The sequence below is a fragment of the Lucilia sericata genome, unplaced genomic scaffold (assembly GCF_015586225.1).
Source record: "Lucilia sericata isolate MDLA Ls3-8-SP2 unplaced genomic scaffold, ASM1558622v1 Contig000215F_arrow, whole genome shotgun sequence".
Classification (NCBI taxonomy): domain Eukaryota; kingdom Metazoa; phylum Arthropoda; class Insecta; order Diptera; family Calliphoridae; genus Lucilia; species Lucilia sericata.
Window position 1 is genome coordinate 42,047 of NW_023994243.1, and position 20,266 is coordinate 62,312.

The 20,266-nt window shown below is 31.1% G+C and overlaps 2 protein-coding genes across 4 annotated transcripts; both read right to left on the minus strand.

The window, feature by feature from the left end:
* Positions 1-2,256: 2,256 nt before the first annotated feature.
* On the minus strand, positions 2,257-6,568 carry LOC119602222 (cardio acceleratory peptide 2b). Of its 2 annotated transcripts, XM_037953614.1 has the most exons (4): positions 6,298-6,568; positions 4,249-4,284; positions 3,005-3,202; positions 2,257-2,908 (listed from the first exon to the last, which is right to left on the minus strand). In XM_037953614.1, exons 1-4 carry the CDS (start codon positions 6,371-6,373, stop codon positions 2,679-2,681), a joined length of 540 nt encoding a protein of 179 aa, XP_037809542.1. In that variant the 5' UTR covers positions 6,374-6,568; the 3' UTR covers positions 2,257-2,678. The 2 variants fall into 2 exon arrangements, with proteins under 2 accessions (XP_037809542.1, XP_037809543.1); XM_037953615.1 differs by lacking the exon at positions 4,249-4,284.
* A 3,823-nt stretch (positions 6,569-10,391) lies between these two features.
* Positions 10,392-19,935, minus strand: LOC119602220 (transient receptor potential protein). Of its 2 annotated transcripts, none has more exons than XM_037953611.1 (16): positions 19,713-19,935; positions 18,908-19,146; positions 18,605-18,845; positions 18,399-18,541; positions 16,641-16,842; positions 16,354-16,530; positions 15,934-16,168; positions 15,509-15,661; positions 15,296-15,441; positions 14,476-14,843; positions 14,052-14,409; positions 11,851-12,076; positions 11,628-11,790; positions 11,402-11,562; positions 11,149-11,330; positions 10,392-11,084 (listed from the first exon to the last, which is right to left on the minus strand). In XM_037953611.1, the coding sequence occupies exons 2-16, from the start codon at positions 19,042-19,044 to the stop codon at positions 10,455-10,457; spliced, it is 3,522 nt and encodes a 1,173-aa protein (XP_037809539.1). In that variant the 5' UTR covers positions 19,045-19,146; positions 19,713-19,935; the 3' UTR covers positions 10,392-10,454. The 2 variants fall into 2 exon arrangements, with proteins under 2 accessions (XP_037809539.1, XP_037809540.1); XM_037953612.1 differs by lacking the exon at positions 19,713-19,935 and adding an exon at positions 19,275-19,635 and having other exon boundaries at positions 10,393-11,084.
* Positions 19,936-20,266: the final 331 nt, after the last annotated feature.

Genomic DNA, 20,266 nt, shown 5'->3' on the forward strand with positions numbered 1-20,266 from the left:
GTAGAAAGTTTAACAGATGGTTATTTGGTTATTTTAAATTTTATTTACGCCTGGGTACGGCCAAAAAGGTCAAAAATCCAATGTATGAGAAATTAAAAAAAAAAACTTTTTTTTTTCAATGGGGTCACTAATGTCATGTTGAAGTTTAAACTTTTTTGTGGTGTTAAAACCATCTATTTAGAGATACATTTGCCAGTGTAGTAGAAAGTGCACGATCTGACGAAGCAATATTAGACTTTCTTTCTCCGTGATTCTACTTTCTGAATACTCAACGCCTCTTAATAACTTTGATCAAAACATCGTACGATGTTTTGATCAAAGTTACCACTGGTTAAAAACCACTGCGGCGGGCGCAGTGGTTTTTAACCCTGAGATATTTAGAATACCAGCTTTGCTAAATTAAGCCTTTTTTGACAAATGGACTATTTGAAATCCATGGACTTTATGTCACATTGGTCATGGACATTGTGACACTTTTGAAATGGTCATAACATTATGACTAAATTTAGTGTGTCATAACGTCTATGGACAATAGACACGCCACCCCCTTATTTACCCTTACCCTCATATATACACACATACATATTTATTATTAAAATAATATCCACATTTTTAACATACTCACTCGGGGTATCATATGTACTTGTTTATTTCTCCAGTATTCAATACAGTAATACCTTTCGTTTGATAGGTGTGTCCTCGGGACACTTTACTACACATAACGATATGTATGTATAAACTATTGGTTTTAAGAACTTAATATAAAGTTCATTCAGATAAAGACTGGAGAAGATCGCTTCGAAATTTTGATTGAGACATAAACTATACTATAAGTATTCGTCTATTCTTATACGCATCTTTTAAAGTTTGAAGATCTTAACGCCTTTTATGAACTTAGTTACAAATTTGTTATTATTATACCCTACACCACTTTAGTGGGGAGGGTATATTGGGTTTGTGCTGATGTTTGTAATATACAAAAATATTCTACCTATTCCCACCTTAAAGTATACCAATGGGCTTAGAATCGTTTTCTGTGTCGATTAAGCTATATCGATAAAAAGCGGCACAACTAAGTTTTATACAGATGGGGCCTCATTTAACCCTAGCTCCCATACAAAGTCCCCTTCAGGAAATTACTTGAATGTCCAAAACTCAAATATCGCGATGAAATTCACCGCAAATAAATATTATATAAATATATTCACAAAATTTTACCGGGCTTGGTCCATATTTGCCCCTAGCCCCCATATAAACCCTCTTTCAGAAAATTAGTTTTTCATCCATAAATTGCTTAAAAGTATCAGAACAAGAAGATGCTTGAATGATGCTTGAAGATGATTTATTATGAAAAATAAATCAAATTTAATATTCATAACTGGTGTAGAGAATCATATGATCACGCCCGACTATACTTTCTTACTTGTTTTCTTATGGAATTGTACACGTTAGACCGAAAGATCATGCCAATACAGTTCTAGTTTAGGATCAAATGTCTTTTGTGATGTGGACACTTTTTGTTACAATAGTTACTGTGTGATTGATAATTACGCAAATATTCTTTAACTTATATCACTTACAGTCTAAGTTTTCCGATCATGACAAGGTGAATTTTAACCTTAATTTATTGTGTTGCTTAAATTCATAGAAGAAAACAATAGGCTGAAAATTGCACTGGAGTAGATTTTTCTTTTAAAAGGAAGCGTGATCAGTCAAGATATTCACTATTACTTTAAACAACAAATAAAAATTTTACTTCTGTAAAATATTTCGAATCCTTGCTCAAAGAGTAAAGGTACGTTCACATCTATCAAATATTTGACCAAAAATACGTAACTACTATCTTTTAATAGTTAAATCCTATATGATTCTTGTAATCGCAAATAATCTCAGAATAAAAACGTTCTAAATTGATAACTTCAAAGATATATTATGTTTTTGTCAAAAAACAAAAAAATATTTAAAATGTTGATATTTGATAAGTGTGAACTGAACCTATTAAGTAAAAACTATCTATTTACTGGGAGCATTTGCTTTATTTAATTTATTTTCTTTTTTTTATTTTATTTTAATGTGCGGCATTTTATTTTATAAATATTTTACATTGCAGATAAATTCAATTCAATAAAATAACAATATCACTTGTATGCAAAATACATAGTACGGTTAGACATACAATTATATTAAAAAATATTTACACAAAATTTTCCTTTTTTTTACAATTTTTCTATGGTATATAATATAAACGCAATTAAATGTTTTTTTTTAAGACTTTCATTAAATATCATGAAAATGATCTAAAATGAAAGCCTACACCAGCCCATTTAAAATGATTTTTTTTTTATTATTTTGGAGTTTGTTTTTTTTAATATAAGGCTTAATTATACATCTATAAGTTTTATTACAATAAAAATAAAATTCAAAAATTGATCTCTTTGCAAATAACACACTACACGTTAGTGTGAACGATTTTAAATAAATTTATATATTTGAATAGGAGGTTTTAGCTTATTATTAATTTCAATTATTTAACTAAAAATATATGTATATATAATTTTATTTTGTTTGTGTATATATTTCGAAAATTAAGTTCCAGTAGGTGAGAATCAAGTCAATATTGAGTATAGCCAAGGTCGTCTTTTATTTGTTTTAATCGTTTGCATAGAGTCGGTAACAAATTAATATTCCTCTTTTTGACCCGAAGGTTTTTCATATTGTTGATTATCTACACTACGTTTACCCAAACGAGGACCAAACCATACACCGGTAGTGGCACTAGGTCCAGTACGTTTATCCAAGGCCTGTTGCAAGGCCAAAAGTCTGGCCCATTTGCGTACATCAGCATCACTGCGACCAATGCGGGGATAGACAATCAAACCGGCACGCTTAACATCAGACTTGGGGTATTCTAAAGAAACACATGCAAGGGTTAATATATTCCACATATTGTTGTTTTAGGTTTGGCAAATAACATAAGACTATCAGTCTACAAGACGTTACATACCTTCATACTCTTCAAAAGATGATGAAGGATATAAATCATCTAGAGCAGCAGCAGCGGCTGCTGCCGCATTGTCAGCTGCCGCATCTGGGTTATGTAAATTATTGATGTTTAAACTGGGATCACTGCGACCAACACGGGGAAAAGCAAAAAGTCCAGATGAACCGCCACCACCACGACGATTTTTGGTTTGTTCTAATTCTATAGAAAACAAAAGAAAACACACACAACAATGAAAACATTTTAAATTATGTATTTGTGTACAAATATTCAAATGAAATTGTAACGGTGGTTTATTTAAAAAAAAAAAATACCAAATAACTTTTAAAAGCAACAAATTGTTGTAATAAATATTTAACATGTTGTTTTTTTTTATGAAGTATTATTAGCATTTCTTGGTTGAATTTAAGCACTAGCAAATTGATTTAACTCTGGGGACTTATTAAAGATAAAAGATATTTGACAAAAAAAAATTATAAAGTAATTGCTGGAAAAAGTAAAGATTTTGGTCAGTGTTTAGAAAGTTTAGAAAGGGAGTAAATAATAATACGTAAATGAATATTTTATGAGCTTTATGTCAAAAACATACTTTAACACATAAAAGTGAATATTAGTGGGAAAATGTTAAAAGAACTTAAGTCAAAAGAAGTAAGAATGTGTAGTCGGGCATGTCCGACCATATGATACCCTTCACCAGTGAGTAGTAGGATTAACGCCTACATTAAATTGTGATGTTAGTGTTTGTAAATGAATTTTGACCCTCAAGGGAACTTTATATACATAGAGGCTAGAGTCAAATGAGGTTTGATCATTACGAAAAATCGGCAGTATTATTTAGACTTATATAAAACTAATTTTAGAACATTTAACCTAATTATGAGTCTAAAACCTCTATTCGGGGATACGGTTGTATGGGGACTAGACGAAAAAATGGACCGGTTTTAACCATTTTCAATAGGCTTCGTCCTTGGGTCTAAAAAGTATGTGCCAAATTTCATCAAATTATCTTGAAAATTGTGATCTGTAGGGTGGACACACAGACGGACATGGCTAAATCGACTCAAAAAGTTCTGAGCCGATTGATATACTTTAAGGTGAGTGTAGGACCAAAAAATTTTAAATAAAGGAACTTGATTCTATATGGTGTAAAACTTTAATACATAAGAATTTCATGACACCATAAATCTTTTGACTTTTAATCTTCAACCATAAAAATAAAATAACAAAAATAATCACTTATATCTTACCATTCTCTCGGGGAGAGTATTTCCAGGAACCATGAACTTAAAAAAAATTAAAAAAAACAAAAAATGAAGAAAAATCAAACAATATAAATAACATAATAAAACATATGTATAAATTAATCTATTGATGTTTGTACTTTATTCTATGATGGACTATTAAGCCATAGCAATCAATCGCTCCTTAGGCCAATAATTTATGCACAATATCCACCTCCACAATATACAAATACATACACACAAAAACAGTTTAAACAACTCTATTGGTTTTTAAACCTACAAAGACTTCTTGCAGTTAAATGTTGTAAAGAATTTAAAAAACAAAAATCTCAAATCTATTTGAGGTTTCGTTTTTGCCTTCTAAGTTAAAAAGAAATTTACATAATTTCACAATATCTCCGTTAAGGGACATTGAAGCTTATTTTGCCATTATTATAAGGTAAATTGTTTTAATATATTTTTATATTCATTCATGTCTAAATACGTTTACCCGGGTAAAATAAAGTTCAACTTCCCTATTGTTTTTGCATTATTTTAATATTTTTCTACTTTTGTTGGAAAAAAGTACTAAAAATAAAAAGTAGCAAATTGTATTAAGTTGTTAATTATTAGGTTAACATTATAATTAATTTTTTTTGTTCTTTTTAGCAGCATTATTTTCGTCATTTAAGCCATTTCTCCTGTCAGTTATTTTTATTTTTTTTAAGCATACACTAAGGGGTGTTTATGTGTGTAGGATGTAAAGCTGTATTGGTGTAAATATGAGTTTACTCTGTATTGATGTCACAGGATATTTAACACCTTCTAAAGTCCTTTTGTGCAATGAATAGTTAGTGTTTCTCTAATCTTCTTTAGTTTACGTTACGTGTCATTTGAAGCAATTATTGAAATCTATGTTTATGTTTTCCACATACTTACAAACATCCATCATTATTGTTTTGTTTTTTCTAATAGATCCCAAAATAATAACATATACTTTTGTACATACACATACATGTAAATGTACTTAAATGCTAAAACTTCACACAGTTTATTGCATTTTTTAAAAATTTCTATTGAAATTTTCTTTCGTCAATTAAAACTTTACTTAACTTAGAACTGAAATAAAACTGAACTAGAACTGAACTAGAACACAACTAGATCTAATCTAGAACTGAACTAGAACTGAACTAGAACTGAACTAGAACTGAACTAGAACTGAACTAGAACTGAACTAGAACTGAACTAGAACTGAACTAGAACTGAACTAGAACTAAGTCAAGTATGAAATGTATCAGTAATAATTTCTTTCGTAAAAATATGTAATTAAATTTCTATAAATGAAATATAATCTTAAATGAGTTTCATCTCACATAATTATTAATTATTTCTGGCAGCTATTGCCTAACAGAAATTGTCATTAACTAAATATTTTTAAAACATAGAAATTTAATACATATATTACGTAATATTGAATTTTTTATGTCCAAATGCTGGACAACGTTATGCATATATGTCTGTATGTATGTATGTATAGCGATGAATAGATATTATATCAAAATTGTTAAATAATGAAAATTCATATAAGTAATTCACATTCCACGTTCTTAAAAGATTGGCAATCACTTTTGAAATAACTCAGAAATGAATTCGATAAATTTTGACATCAATAATTGGAAACCTTATTCATTGAATTAAATTGTAAAGTAAAGAAAATTGATAAAAGTGTTTTAAAAAAGTAATCAGTTCAAAGTTTTTTAAGTTAAAATTTCGACTTTTATCAATAAATTAAAATATCTTTGTTAGACTGTCTGATACTATCTTTCACTTTATTCTATTGTTTTAAGTTTTAAAATTCCATTATTTATTTAAATATCTCTTCCAATAATTTTTTTTTTTTGATATTCAAGTTTATTTCACAATAATATATTAAAGGTTTCTAACATAAAGTTCATTTAATGACGTTGGCTAAGTTACTTTAATTTTGCATATTTAATTATTTTAAAAATTATTTTTAATATTCCAAGTTGTCAAGTTTATGTTTAAAAACATTAAAAATCAAAACAAAAAACTTACCCGCTTTTGAAGATCCTACAATGGCAATAACTACTAGGGAACACATAACAAAATCCACAGAATTAAACGATTTCATTTTTGATAAACTTTTTTTAATATCGGTTTGATATATGAACAAAATTCCAATATCCTTTTGTAAAAAAGACGTTAGATGACACTCTTTAGTTTTAATCACAAATTTTTATTTACACAAAAATATAATTCTTTTTCATTCAAGTTTGAACTAAAAAAAGATGTTTATGCTTGTTGTTTTTTAGAGAACGTTCAAACGAATTATGCTTAAAAACTGCTACAGAAATGTCCTTTTATATGAAAATGACAAAAGGTATGGCCCTAAGCAGCGGCATCATCACTTCTACGACAATGACGACAAAAAGAACAACAACATCGTTTTCAACATCATCATTATCATACACATTAATAAATCTATGCACGAACATACACACAGATGTTGTATTGCAAACAAACAAAACAAATTCTCATAGAGATTCCGAGCAACCAAAACTGAAAATTGTAACATAAACTACCAATTGAAATCCATTTGTTGATGTTTGTTGTTACTGTTCTATTGCTACTTTTCAGTTGTTTTCTTAATGCCGCAACAAAAATACATGTACAGTAGGATGGTTAAAAAAAGTAGTTTGGAATTATAACTGAACTAATAAAAAACGAGAACTGAACTAGAATTGAACTAGAATTGAACTAGAACTGAACTAGACCTGAACTAGAACTGAAATAGAACTGAACTAGAACTGAACTAGAACTGAACTAGAACTGAACTAGAACTGAACTAGAACTGAACTAGAACTGAACTAGAACTGAACTAGAACTGAACTAGAACTGAACTAGAACTGAACTAGAACTGAACTAGAACTGAACTAGAACTGACAGAACTGAACTAGAACTGAACTAGAACTGAACTAGAACTGAACTAGAACTGAACTAGAACTGAACTAGAACTGAACTAGAACTGAACTAGAACTGAACTAGAACTGAACTAGAACTGAACTAGAACTGAACTAGAACTGAACTAGAACTGAACTAGAACTGAACTAGAACTGAACTAGAACTGAACTAGAACTGAACTAGAACTGAACTAGAACTGAACTAGAACTGAACTAGAACTGAACTAGAACTGAACTAGAACTGAACTAGAACTGAACTAGAACTGAACTAGAACTGAACTAGAACTGAACTAGAACTGAACTAGAACTGAACTAGAACTGAACTAGAACTGAACTAGAACTGAACTAGAACTGAACTAGAACTGAACTAGAACTGAACTAGAACTGAACTAGAACTGAACTAGAACTGAACTAGAACTGAACTAGAACTGAACTAGAACTGAACTAGAACTGAACTAGAACTGAACTAGAACTGAACTAGAACTGAACTAGAACTGAACTAGAACTGAACTAGAACTGAACTAGAACTGAACTAGAACTGAACTAGAACTGAACTAGAACTGAACTAGAACTGAACTAGAACTGAACTAGAACTGAACTAGAACTGAACTAGAACTGAACTAGAACTAGAACTGAACTAGAACTGAACTAGAACTGAACTAGAACTGAACTAGAACTGAACTAGAACTGAACTAGAACTGAACTAGAACTGAACTAGAACTGAACTAGAACTGAACTAGAACTGAACTAGAACTGAACTAGAACTGAACTAGAACTGAACTAGAACTGAACTAGAACTGAACTAGAACTGAACTAGAACTGAACTAGAACTGAACTAGAACTGAACCAGAACTGAACTAGAACTGGACTAGAACTGAACTAGAACTGAACTAGAACTGAACTAGAACTGAACTAGAACTGAACTAGAACTGAACTAGAACTGAACTAGAACTGAACTGAACTAGAACTAAACTAGAACTGAACTTAAACATAAGGAAAGGAATCATTTTCAATATTTTACATACATGGAACGTCTGGCCCATATCTTTGTGGGTAAGTGAGGTCTAAGTTCAAAACTTAAACCAGACGACACTTCGTTTTTCCCCAACAGTATTAGATACTAAATCATAACTCCGTGTTAGTTGGGACCATCCTAATAAAAAACTGAAACATCAATACAACAACGTATTTTTTATGTATGACGAATATGTATTTTGGGGAATAATGAGATGCTGTTCGTATCGTTTAATTTTTTTGCTACCGTTTCTGTAGGTTGTTTGTATCTTGTACAACAATTAGTATTTGGTTTATATTTGAATATTCAATAAGTATTATTTTAGTTACTATTGTTGTTGTTTATATTTTCTAATATTATTTACTAAATAGAAATTTGCGTGTGTTTGTTTAATATTAGTGTTTATTTGCATTCATATTTTGCGTTTAAAAAGTAATTATTTGCATAAAAATGCGCAGGCGTTTCAACGATTCAACTGCGTTTGTTTTTTTAACGCAACAGGTACATTTTAATAAAGTTGTTTCATTAGCAACATGTTGCTGCGACGAAAAAAATCAAATGTTGCAATATATTTTTAGTATTTTTGCTATATTAATAGTCTGTTTGAGGACTTGCAGGGAAACACTTCCTTTTTTATATATTGCTTTCGAATTGAGAGATTCAGGGCAGAAATTATTTAAAATAATAAAAAAAATATTATTTTTTACAAACAATTTTATGTGGTTCATTAATTATGCTAAGAATTAAAGAGTAAAGGATGATGTAGAGACAAGCTTTTACAGAATTTTGGTAGATGGGAAAACATTTAAAATTTCAGATAAAAAAAGTGAATAATTTAGAAACTAAGTGTTTTTTCTACCCATTTCTAGACAACATTTTCTATGGATATTGTGAAACATAGCTATTTTTTTCAAAATAAGTGAAGTGAAAACTATGAATTCTTTTTCAATATTTTCTAGAAATGCGCTGTTTCTTCGTGTTATTTATTGGTTATCTGAACTTAAAATGGAGTCATATCAAACTAGTTCTTCAAACTACAAGAGCAATTAATAACACAAGCCAATGATGAATAAACTTTTAAATAATTTTCACTAATCCTAGTATTTGATCGTTCCACTCACCAATTTTCAACATTTTGATATTTCAGTCCCCGTGACTGTAGACTTGTGTCTCAAATATTCAATTCTTTAATTTTACAGAAGTTACGAATATTGACCGTCTCTGCCTCTAGACTTAAACTCTAAGTTAGAAAAGAGCATTCTGAAAAAATTCGGACGATAGAACTACGTTAACTGGTGGCGTCAGGGCTCTGAAGTGCAAAATGTTTTTTTTAAAAAATTTGACCCCTTAATATAAATTTTTGGATTTTATCAGCAAATAATTGGAAGATATATCCAATCATCGTTCCAATAAGATATAAAACACAACAATTTTAGAATTTCTCAGATCTTTTAGTGTCACATAACATTTTTGGGAAATATTCTATTATATCTATATCATTACATTAAAAGTTAATAAGTATTAACTTAAATGTGAGTTTTTATTTTCAATATATAGTGTATTTGGGGTATAGTCATAAATGAAAGACCCTTCAGACGGCAGTTTTAAAACTCCAGTTTCAAACTTTTAACAATTTTGTTAAGTAAACTTTGAAATTTTGATAAAATCTCCATGTGACTTATGGACAATAAAGAAGGGAATCAAATAGTAAAGAAATTAGAGCGATACCTCCCATAGATTATCCGTACCTACAATTTAAATTTTGAGGATTTCGGAGAAAATTATTTTTGGTAATATTTTTGATTCGTTACTGTTATGCATTTTATATAAAACCTTTTCAGAATATAAAATTCCAGATAACGGGAAACATAAATCTGAAGTTTTAGTAAAATCGAATAATGTTTATGGGATAAACTGTGAAGGTCAAACTCAAGCTATGCAATATTGTAAATTAGAATATATATATAATGAAGACCTGTTTTTATGATGACATCGAAATTAACCCTTAAATGCTATATGTGAACTAAATATTCAATGTCATTTTGCGAGAAAATTGTGGGTGATAGAGAAAAACAGATATCAGATTCGGTTTCAGTTGCTAAAAATATGTCATAAGGTTACAAGAACCGGTTTAAAAAACTCTTTTTAAGATATTGGAAAAAACGAAAAGTAAATGAATTTTAAAATTATCAGTTTTATTTCTTTTAAATTTCAAATAAATAATCATATAAAATAGTTTAAAGCCAACCCGATATCATGCGACCAGTAACAACTGATTTACCACGATCACCGCCGGCAGCAGCACTACTTTGACCAACTTTAATTGCTGGCTTGGCAGGTGGATCCTTTTTGTCATCTGGTTTCTTAACAGCGGCTTCGGGTTTTTTATCGTCTGGCTTTTTGTCATCGGGCTTCTTGTCATCGGGTTTTTTGTCATCGGCTTTCTTGTCATCGGGTTTCTTGTCGGTTGCTTTCTTATCAGCACCATCAGCTGCCTTTGTAGCGGCATCCGTAGCTGTTTTGGCAGCATCGCCAGGAGGTTTGGTGGCAGCATCCGGTTTTGCGGGTGCACTGGGAGTAGCAGATTTTGCCGCTCCAGCTGCTGCAGGTGCTTCAGGTTTGGCACCAGCGGTTTTAGCAGTTTCTTCCTTTTTAGCTGCTGCAGGAGGTTTGGTTTCTGCCCCGGGTTTAGCTACAGCAGGTTTAGCAGCAGCATCTGCTGGTTTATTGGGTGGAGCGGGTGCAGCAGCCTTAGCATCAGCAGGTTTGGCAGCTCCCGGCTTAGCAGGCGCCGCTGGTTTGGCCTTATCTCCAGCTGGAGCTGGTGGTTTTCCAGCAGCTGGTTTAGCGGCATCATCTTTCTTAACCTTTAAATTACAGAAAAGTTAAGTTATTATCAATAGTTTAAATTTTGTATTGATCACAAATTACGTCTGTTTTTTTCAATGTGGCTTTAGTGCTGGGCTTTTCATCCTTTGTTGTGGCGTTAGTTGCATCACTTGTTTTGAGTTCTTCAGCTTCTTTACCTTCTTCAGCTACCATTTTCTTTTTCATGAATTTGACATATGCAACACGAGTAGCCCTTGTAACTTCTCCAAGAGTGGGATTGTATTCTGTAGAAAAAAAAAAAAAAAAAACTCAATAGTGATAATATAATTAGGTTATTTTCTTAATATATATTTACCTATAAGTTGATTTTGATTCATATGAAGACCTTCGTTGGCTTGTTCTAAAATGCGGCGTCTCAAACTGCGCTGTGAATGTCTCTGTAAAGATGAACGTTTGGAGCCAATGGGATTTGAACTCATAGTATTTTTGCGAGCAATAGCATTCCAATCTTTTTCGCTACATAAGTATCAGAAGAGTTGATTTAAGTTATGAAAAAATGATAATATTTCTTTTTCACTTACCCTTTTTGTGATCTCTTTTTGCGTATAGCACTAGCTAACGATGCAAATATATCCTTGCCCTCTTCTGCACTATTTACCAGTTCAGTTTGTAGAGTTTCGACAAAACCGATTTGGAAATCTTTCAAAATTCGTCGTTCCAATATCTTACCCTTCTTACCAGCCGCTATTAAATAATATATTTATCATATCCAAATTTTTACGTATATAGTTTTTGTTAACTTACCAGCACCTGCTGATTTCTTTTCTATATCCGGAACAGTAAAATTATTATTTGTAAATATGTCCAACAGTTCGAAACGCAACGAACTGATATCTTGACGCACTTCAATGATATCATCTTCGGTTATGCCGAAATCATCTCGGTGACGCTGTTCGGCCGTAACATATCGTCGTATCAATAGTTTCATTACACGTTCATGTAATGATTGTGCCTTAACCCTTGATTTCATCTGTGAATGAATAAAATTATTACAAGATTTGATGATAATGGTGAATAGAATGTTTAGGAAAAGTTGTGTATGTGTATGCAAATTAGTTACATTGATTTTTACATTTATTTGTTGGTGTTTTTTTAGGACTATATCATGGCGCCTTAACAAATGCTATATAATGTATGAAAGTATTTTTACGAGGGTTTATTTAAAATTTAAGAAAATTGTATTTGTGTACAATTTTTTTTAATCACCATCAAAAATAATTTTGTATTTTCTATAATATAATTTTTCGGCCCTTTAAAATCTGTCTTCTGATCGGGATTTGCACCAACCCAGCAAAAAATCTGAAATTTTTGGTAATAGCCAGTAGTTATTTCATACATTACTTGGTAATGAGTGTTCATTATCATCCACATTATTTCATTTAGCTGAATAGTTTATTACTGGTAAAGAACAAAACAATTTGGATTTGCTATGGCTCAATTGTCTAGGTCGTTTATTTAACAAACAGGGGGTTCGTGGTTCGAGCCCTGCTGGATACTGTTTATTTTTTTTTTCAAAATGACATTCATTTATATATTTTTATAAAATGCCGTTCTCAAAATTACAAAAAGCAACGTGTTAATGGAGCATCGAGTAAGCGGCTGGAGTGAGAAACATAGAAAACAACTGAATGCCTGGGTTCAAATCCCGAATTTTTTTTATTTTTATGTTTTCTACATACAAAGTCGGCCCAAAATAACTAGCTATCACATAACATATTTGTAGGTTTATTTGTAACTAGTTATTTCGCAAAGTTTTTGTAATCAAATTAGTAACCATTTATTAATTTGTTTAAGGTAGGTACATATTATTTGAACCTCGTCGAACAAAAATAATTAGTTATTCACCCCAAAAGTAATTAGTTTCCACGTGATTCCAATATTACTTTCTAGATTACTAGGTAATGAAAATTTTTGCTGGGAAAGTTAGTCCTATTAGACAGTAGTTGAGTCACAAACTTTGACCCACTGTAACTCAGAAATTTCTTTACCGATCTTGTTGAAAAATTATGTCTAAACTACTATCCAATAGGTCTAAATTTCATCCTGATCGGAAGATATTGGTTTCAAAAGTTAGGTCACATGATTTAGCAATGTGCGCCTTAATGTCTGTGCTTTTTGAAGTAAATTTTCGGAAGACTCCAGATATCCTGGGGATCCAAATCTTGAATAGTTTCATCAGACTTATTTTGGAGAAATTTCTTCTTTAAATCACCAAATCGGAGAACCAAAAGAAGTCATGAGAATATTGTCAAAAAATTCGAAAACTAGTCATTGCGTAAAAGAACAACAAAATACAGCTTGTCTGATCTGATGATCAGAAATGTTTGGTATTGAAGAAGGCATAGGAAGTCCAAAAAGAAAGTTTGTTTCAAACAGAAATGTCCTTCCGTCCAAAAACAAGCCAAGGTTCAATCGAGACTTACTTAAACGATGTCTATTCTCATTAAATTTCCTCGTAGCCCATAGTATTACCAAATACATACAAAAATTTTAAAACCACCCACTTTCAGTTGGCCATTGACGTATATACACAGCATTTTTATCTTTATTTAAGTTACACTTTCCTACTAAGATTTAGTCAAAGACCACTAGGTGTGTTAGTGTGGTTCTTGATTGCAAATAATGACAATCATTTATTTATATTAATTCTAAAATGTCCTGCAAAATTGTTTTGTTATTAAAATAGTTGTCAACATATTGCATCATTGCGGTAGGAGGTTGTTTAATATCAAATCTTTGGAACATTGTCAATATTTACTATTGAATTTATTGGTAAATTGATGCAACCAACGGCAATTGAACGTAATAAATTTGAATGAATTAAAAATATTGTTATTTTAGGTTTAACTAGAATTTCGAGTAAAATAAGTAAAGGGTATTTCCGGTTGGAGGACAAATTTAAAATGTGACGTAAACTGCAAAATAATTAAACATATTTAACTCACCATAAAACTCTTGGTACGTTTTGGTCGCTCCTTACCAAATAATTTACGCATCACTTTAACCGAGGGGAACATATTGAAGGGTGGTGGTACAGTACCACCATCTTCAAAATAGCTCATCCACAATTGAGAACGGGCAAATTTCCATTCAACATCGGCACGTTCGGAAATGATTTGATATGAATTGGACATCATGGCAATAAGCATGTTAAGTAAGACGATAATATTTATAACCGAATATGAGCCGAACATTAGCAAGGCCCAGAAACGGGTGAAGCTCTTAATACCGGCTAAATCGAATGACACCAAGTCTACTAAACCAAAAGATGCCCAAAATAGTGATTGTGATGTTTCAAAAAGACTGGAATAGATACAAGAAAAGAAATACAACTTAAATCTTTGTATATTTTAATAATTTCAAGCCTACTTTGAAAATCTTCTCCATATGGTGCAGGCCTTCTCTTGATCATCAAAATCTGCCACATCTGGATGTAAATGATAACATTTGTGTTTCTCCAAATCAGCGTAGTACCACAGCAATTGATTGAGACCACAGCCGAAAGCAAACAATACCAAAGTGTAGATAAAGAAGAACTTTATAATATCGATAATCATGCGACCCAACGATACTTGTAGTGGTCCCAAATGAGGATTTATAGAGAAGATATGAACTAGTTTTAAATAGGAAAATACCATGCCTGCAGCGAAAGCTCCTTCCGACAGCAGCATGGGATCAAAGGGATGCCAATGTTCTCTTGGAAAATAGGGATTTATATCACGAAACCAGAGATCACGCTGTATTAAAGATAAAATTAACAAGTAAGAAATTAAAGTCGATCATGATCGTTAATATTATACCCTACACTAGGTATAAGAAGATGGTCTTATAATAAATCATTCGATTTCATTCCAATATCGATATATTGAAGTGACCAGGGAAGTAATGATTGTAGAAAGTAATTAATTATAAGGTCAAATTGAATTATTAGTGATTCCAGTTGAAGATTTGCCAATTAGAATTACTTGCAATATGTAATTGACGAATAACTAATTCAAGTTATTTGGCACATATGAGATAAGATACATCTCGGACATATTCATGTTTAGATACATTTTAAGTTTATATGAACACGCAGACGGACAGATAGACATAGCTTAATCGAGTTCTTAAGTGATTTGGAGCCGATTGGCGAATGGTGTAGGATATAATAATGAAATAATATTAATAAAAAAGTGTATATACACACATGCACTATAATCCAGGCGGTGGCCCTACATAATATCCACGTTACATAAAACATGTTCGAAATGAAATCCACAATATTCCATAAATCCATAATATATTCAAACAAACCATCGGAATATAATGATTTTAATTCACCCAAAATTAAACCTGAAAACGAAAGTTTCAATTTACACAAGTATTTATATATAATTTCGATATTTGTTTAGATGTTTACTTGCAATATAAGTAATGATACCCAATTCAATGGGCCCGGGCAGAGAACCTCTTTCATGTTTACGCCAATCTTCCAACATTTCGAGCATCCATGGAAACGCTAGCAACTCAAAAGTTATTTGAACCACACGCAATGAAGCAGCGCCAAGTAACACTGCGGGGATTAAAAGAAAAACAAAAAGTTATAATAGTCACTGACAAATCGTATATATCCACGTTCATATTTTCAAATTCTAATTTAAATTTCGCTACAAATAGCTAACATAAACCTGACAAAAATAAAATCTTTTAAATTTATTTAGAATCGGCCCTAGTTCCTGGAAAAAGTACGTATGTTGTTTTTTGTACTTTTCAAAAGAACATTTTCAAGTTTAAAATTTCAATACAAAACTAAAGGCGATACAAATAAATCTATGAAATACTTACTCAAAAAGAACATATAAGAGCACGAATGTGAGATAAATTTAACAAATGGTTTTCTCATAAATTTGCCAGCATCTGATTCGGGGGCCATAAGATAATTCATACTATTGATGGGAAACATACAACCTAATTTCACAACTTCGATTATTTGTTGAGAACTTTGTTTGCGACGAAAGCCGGGCAAACCTTCATACCAAATGGCGGCCAGTAATTGTTGTACATTTGGATGAGACACAAACTATAGAAGTAAATGAAAATACATTGTTTAAGACAACAATTTGTTAGTTTTCTTAAAATTTTGGAAAAGCTCTTCTGGCTTCCCCACCAGAAATACATTACAGTGAGTTTATACCAAAATTCTAACTTATATGAGAAATATTTATAATCCTAGAAAGATTCATTCTATTGGAAACATTAAATTACCGTCTTTTGCTTATACTTAATGGCCAATTTTAATCTCTCTAATGTCTGTCTTTGACCAGGAGTCCAAATGTCATTAGATGCTTCGTGATTAAAGTTTAACATTACTTCAAGTTCGGTTGATGTTCTAGCATGATCTAATAATGATGTAACAAATTCTTGGACACCTTGACGCATTTCCTGCAAATATTAAACAAAAATTTATTAAATATGTAATGTATATTTTTCCATCGTATTTAGCAATTTAATTACATATTTTATTATTATTTTATGAACATTAGCAAACTTACTCCATATTCTGCACGAAATTCTGACTCCATTGCTTGCAAACGTTTCAATTCCCATGCTAATTCGAATGCTGTTAAAACAGGATCACGTGAACTAAGGGATATAAGCGAACTAGCTGAAAGCGCACGATAAGCATTAATACGCGACTGAGAATGGCGTAAGGAGTCGCTTTCTTGTGATGTTACACATTCATCACAACCGCATCTATAATCAAACAATAACATTTTATAAACATCTTGGTATTATCTAATACATTTGTGGTGGGATTATGTTGTTATATATAGGGTGGTAAGCTTTTTATGTATTTTTTGTTTAATAAATTCAATTATGTCGACTCTAAGGACATTAGTCTTTTTATATCAACATAAGTAAAAAAATCAACATAGCTTTCTAAGAAAATTGTATTCAAATATAAAAAATGATACTAGAAAGTAAAAGTTTCCTTTAAAGGTCATAGTTTCTTTCGTCCAGATAATGCGTTAATTATACGTACATATGTTTAAGTAACTGCAATACATACATACATACATATGTATGTATACATGTCAACAGTCACAATCACAAGAGAAATCGAGTAATAGTTCAGTTCAGTTTAGTTCAGTTTTAGTTCAGTTCTAGTTCAGTTAGTTCAGTTCTAGTTCAGTTCTAGTTCAGTTCTAGTTCAGTTCTAGTTCAGTTCTAGTTCAGTTCTAGTTCAGTTCTAGTTCAGTTCTAGTTCAGTTCTAGTTCAGTTCTAGTTCAGTTCTAGTTCAGTTCTAGTTCAGTTCTAGTTCAGTTCTAGTTCAGTTCTAGTTCAGTTCTAGTTCAGTTCTAGTTCAGTTCTAGTTCAGTTCTAGTTCAGTTCTAGTTCAGTTCTAGTTCAGTTCTAGTTCAGTTCTAGTTCAGTTCTAGTTCAGTTCTAGTTCAGTTCTAGTTCAGTTCTAGTTCAGTTCTAGTCAGTTCTAGTTCAGTTCTAGTTCAGTTCTAGTTCAGTTCTAGTTCAGTTCTAGTTCAGTTCTAGTTCAGTTCTAGTTCAGTTCTAGTTCAGTTCTAGTTCAGTTCTAGTTCAGTTCTAGTTCAGTTCTAGTTCAGTTCTAGTTCAGTTCTAGTTCAGTTCTAGTTCAGTTCTAGTTCAGTTCTAGTTCAGTTCTAGTCAGTTCTAGTTCAGTTCTAGTTCAGTTCTAGTTCAGTTCTAGTTCAGTTCTAGTTCAGTTCTAGTTCAGTTCTAGTTCAGTTCTAGTTCAGTTCTAGTTCAGTTCTAGTTCAGTTTCTAGTCAGTTCTAGTCAGTTCTAGTTCAGTTCTAGTTCAGTTCTAGTTCAGTTCTAGTTCAGTTCTAGTTCAGTTCTAGTTCAGTTCTAGTTCAGTTCTAGTTCAGTTCTAGTTCGTTCTAGTTCAGTTCTAGTTCAGTTCAGTTCTAGTTCAGTTCTAGTTCAGTTCTAGTTCAGTTCTAGTTCAGTTCTAGTTCAGTTCTAGTTCAGTTCTAGTTCAGTTCTAGTTCAGTTCTAGTTCAGTTCTAGTTCAGTTCTAGTTCAGTTCTAGTTCAGTTCTAGTTCAGTTCTAGTTCAGTTCTAGTTCAGTTCTAGTTCAGTTATAGTTCAGTTATAGTTCCGTTATAGTTCCGTTATAGTTCAGTTCTAGTTCAGTTCTAGTTCAGTTCTAGTTCAGTTCTAGTTCAGTTCTAGTTCAGTTCTATTTCAGTTCTTTTTCAGTTCTATTTCAGTTCTATTTCAGTTCTAGTTGAAAATTTTAAATAATACAAAATATATTAAAATATACTAACTTGACATCGTGGGGCATTGGCAATGTGGCACCACGATCCAATAGAATTTTTAAAATTTCATAATTGTTACGATGTGCTGCTAATATAAGGGGCGTTATATCAGGAGTAAATGTCGATTTGGAACGATCAACCGCTTCCCAACTCTTTACAGAAAAAAAAAACAAATTATTTTAATTCATTGATAAACATACATAACTAATACTTACATATGGTTTACCTTCTTTATGATGCGTTTCTTCCCACTGTAAGAGTTCTTCCACAGCCTCAACATATTCTTCAGATATAGCATGCAGTAATGCGTCGCCAACCTCTATGCCTTCCTCTAACAGAACAACAATTAAATCAAAATTTTCATTTTCAATGGCTGCTATTAAGGCCGAACGATTCATAGGATCAACACAATTAAGATTAAACTTATCCGGGAAGGGTTTATTCTCTTCAATTATTCTAAAACAAAAAGCAACGTCGATAATTTGAAACATCTTTTAAGATGATAGTGATTAGCTTACGCCTTAACACCTGCTATATCACCACGCTCACAAGCCAATAAAAAAGATTTCTCCACATCCGATAAAACATATTCATCTGCAAATTGTATATTATAATTTTCTTCTTCATTTTTCCCCTTTTCCGGATCACTAGCCATTTTGAAAGTTTTTTTTTTCTTCCTTTAGGTTTAAGGTTGTAATTTTAGCTTTTTCTCAACATGAATTGAAATTCCAGATTAATGGAATTATAAATTTATTATCTAAAAATAAAATAAATTATTTGTTTCCACAATAAATAAAAACTAGATTTTCCAAAGGAGTCTAAAATCCTTGGATATCTAAGGATTTATTTATATAAATTAGTTTTAATTGAATATTTTAAACAGACGGTTATGGTTGAGTCAAGTTCTTTTGGAAAATTAGATTTAATCCTGTTTGAGATTTTTCGGTTGACTTTTTTTTGGAACCTTATTGGTTAAAACATCTTGTTGGAATCAGATATTTTCGAAATTAATTTTATTTGACAACTAAAATCGGTATTTTATCAACACAAATATTGACTAATTGTCCATTATACATGAGGGATAATATTAAATATTTTTCTTTACAAATTGGATGGATCAAAGGTAGATATTTCAACAGTCCATAATATTTTTAATTTTTTTTTTTTTCAAAAAGTCCTTTTATATTTTGTTTATTTATGCACAAATTCAATCTTATATCCTTTATCCCGGTTTAATATTTTTTCTGCAGATTTTTTCCAAAAATTTTTTAAGGTTTCTTTAATTAATTTTTTCACTTATTATATAATCACTTTTTTATTTACTTTTTTGCTTAATTCTATAAGCGCATTTTACACAAAGTAACTACGCTTATATTTAATATCCTTGTATATCCTTCGGTAGTTTATCCAATATATCCTTTTATTTCAATTAATATATCCTTGGAAAGAAACCAAAAAGTGTGCAAAATTTTGAAAAAATTTCACTTAAAAAATTTGTCTTTTCTTATCCAATGTTAATTATCCAAGAGTTCGCGAAGAACTGTTTGAAAATTGTTCAAGTACCTTGGTATAAGTATGTCATTAATTACATTAGTACTTTTTGCTATTTTCAAAATCGGTCATTGAAAACATATGAGCCTAAGAGTGTAAAGGCATAAGAAAATACAAAACAAATCGAAAATGTCACATTTTTTCTATGTAATACTTGTCAATATTATTTTCTGCACGCTTGATTCTACTTGGCTGGATGAGTAAATATTGAAATATTTGAAATCTATTACAATTTTAAAGGGTGAATGAATTGGCAATGCATTGAAAACAAACAAAATTACTTGTCATTGCGGCACGTGAAATTGTTTATTCTGATTCTATTGATC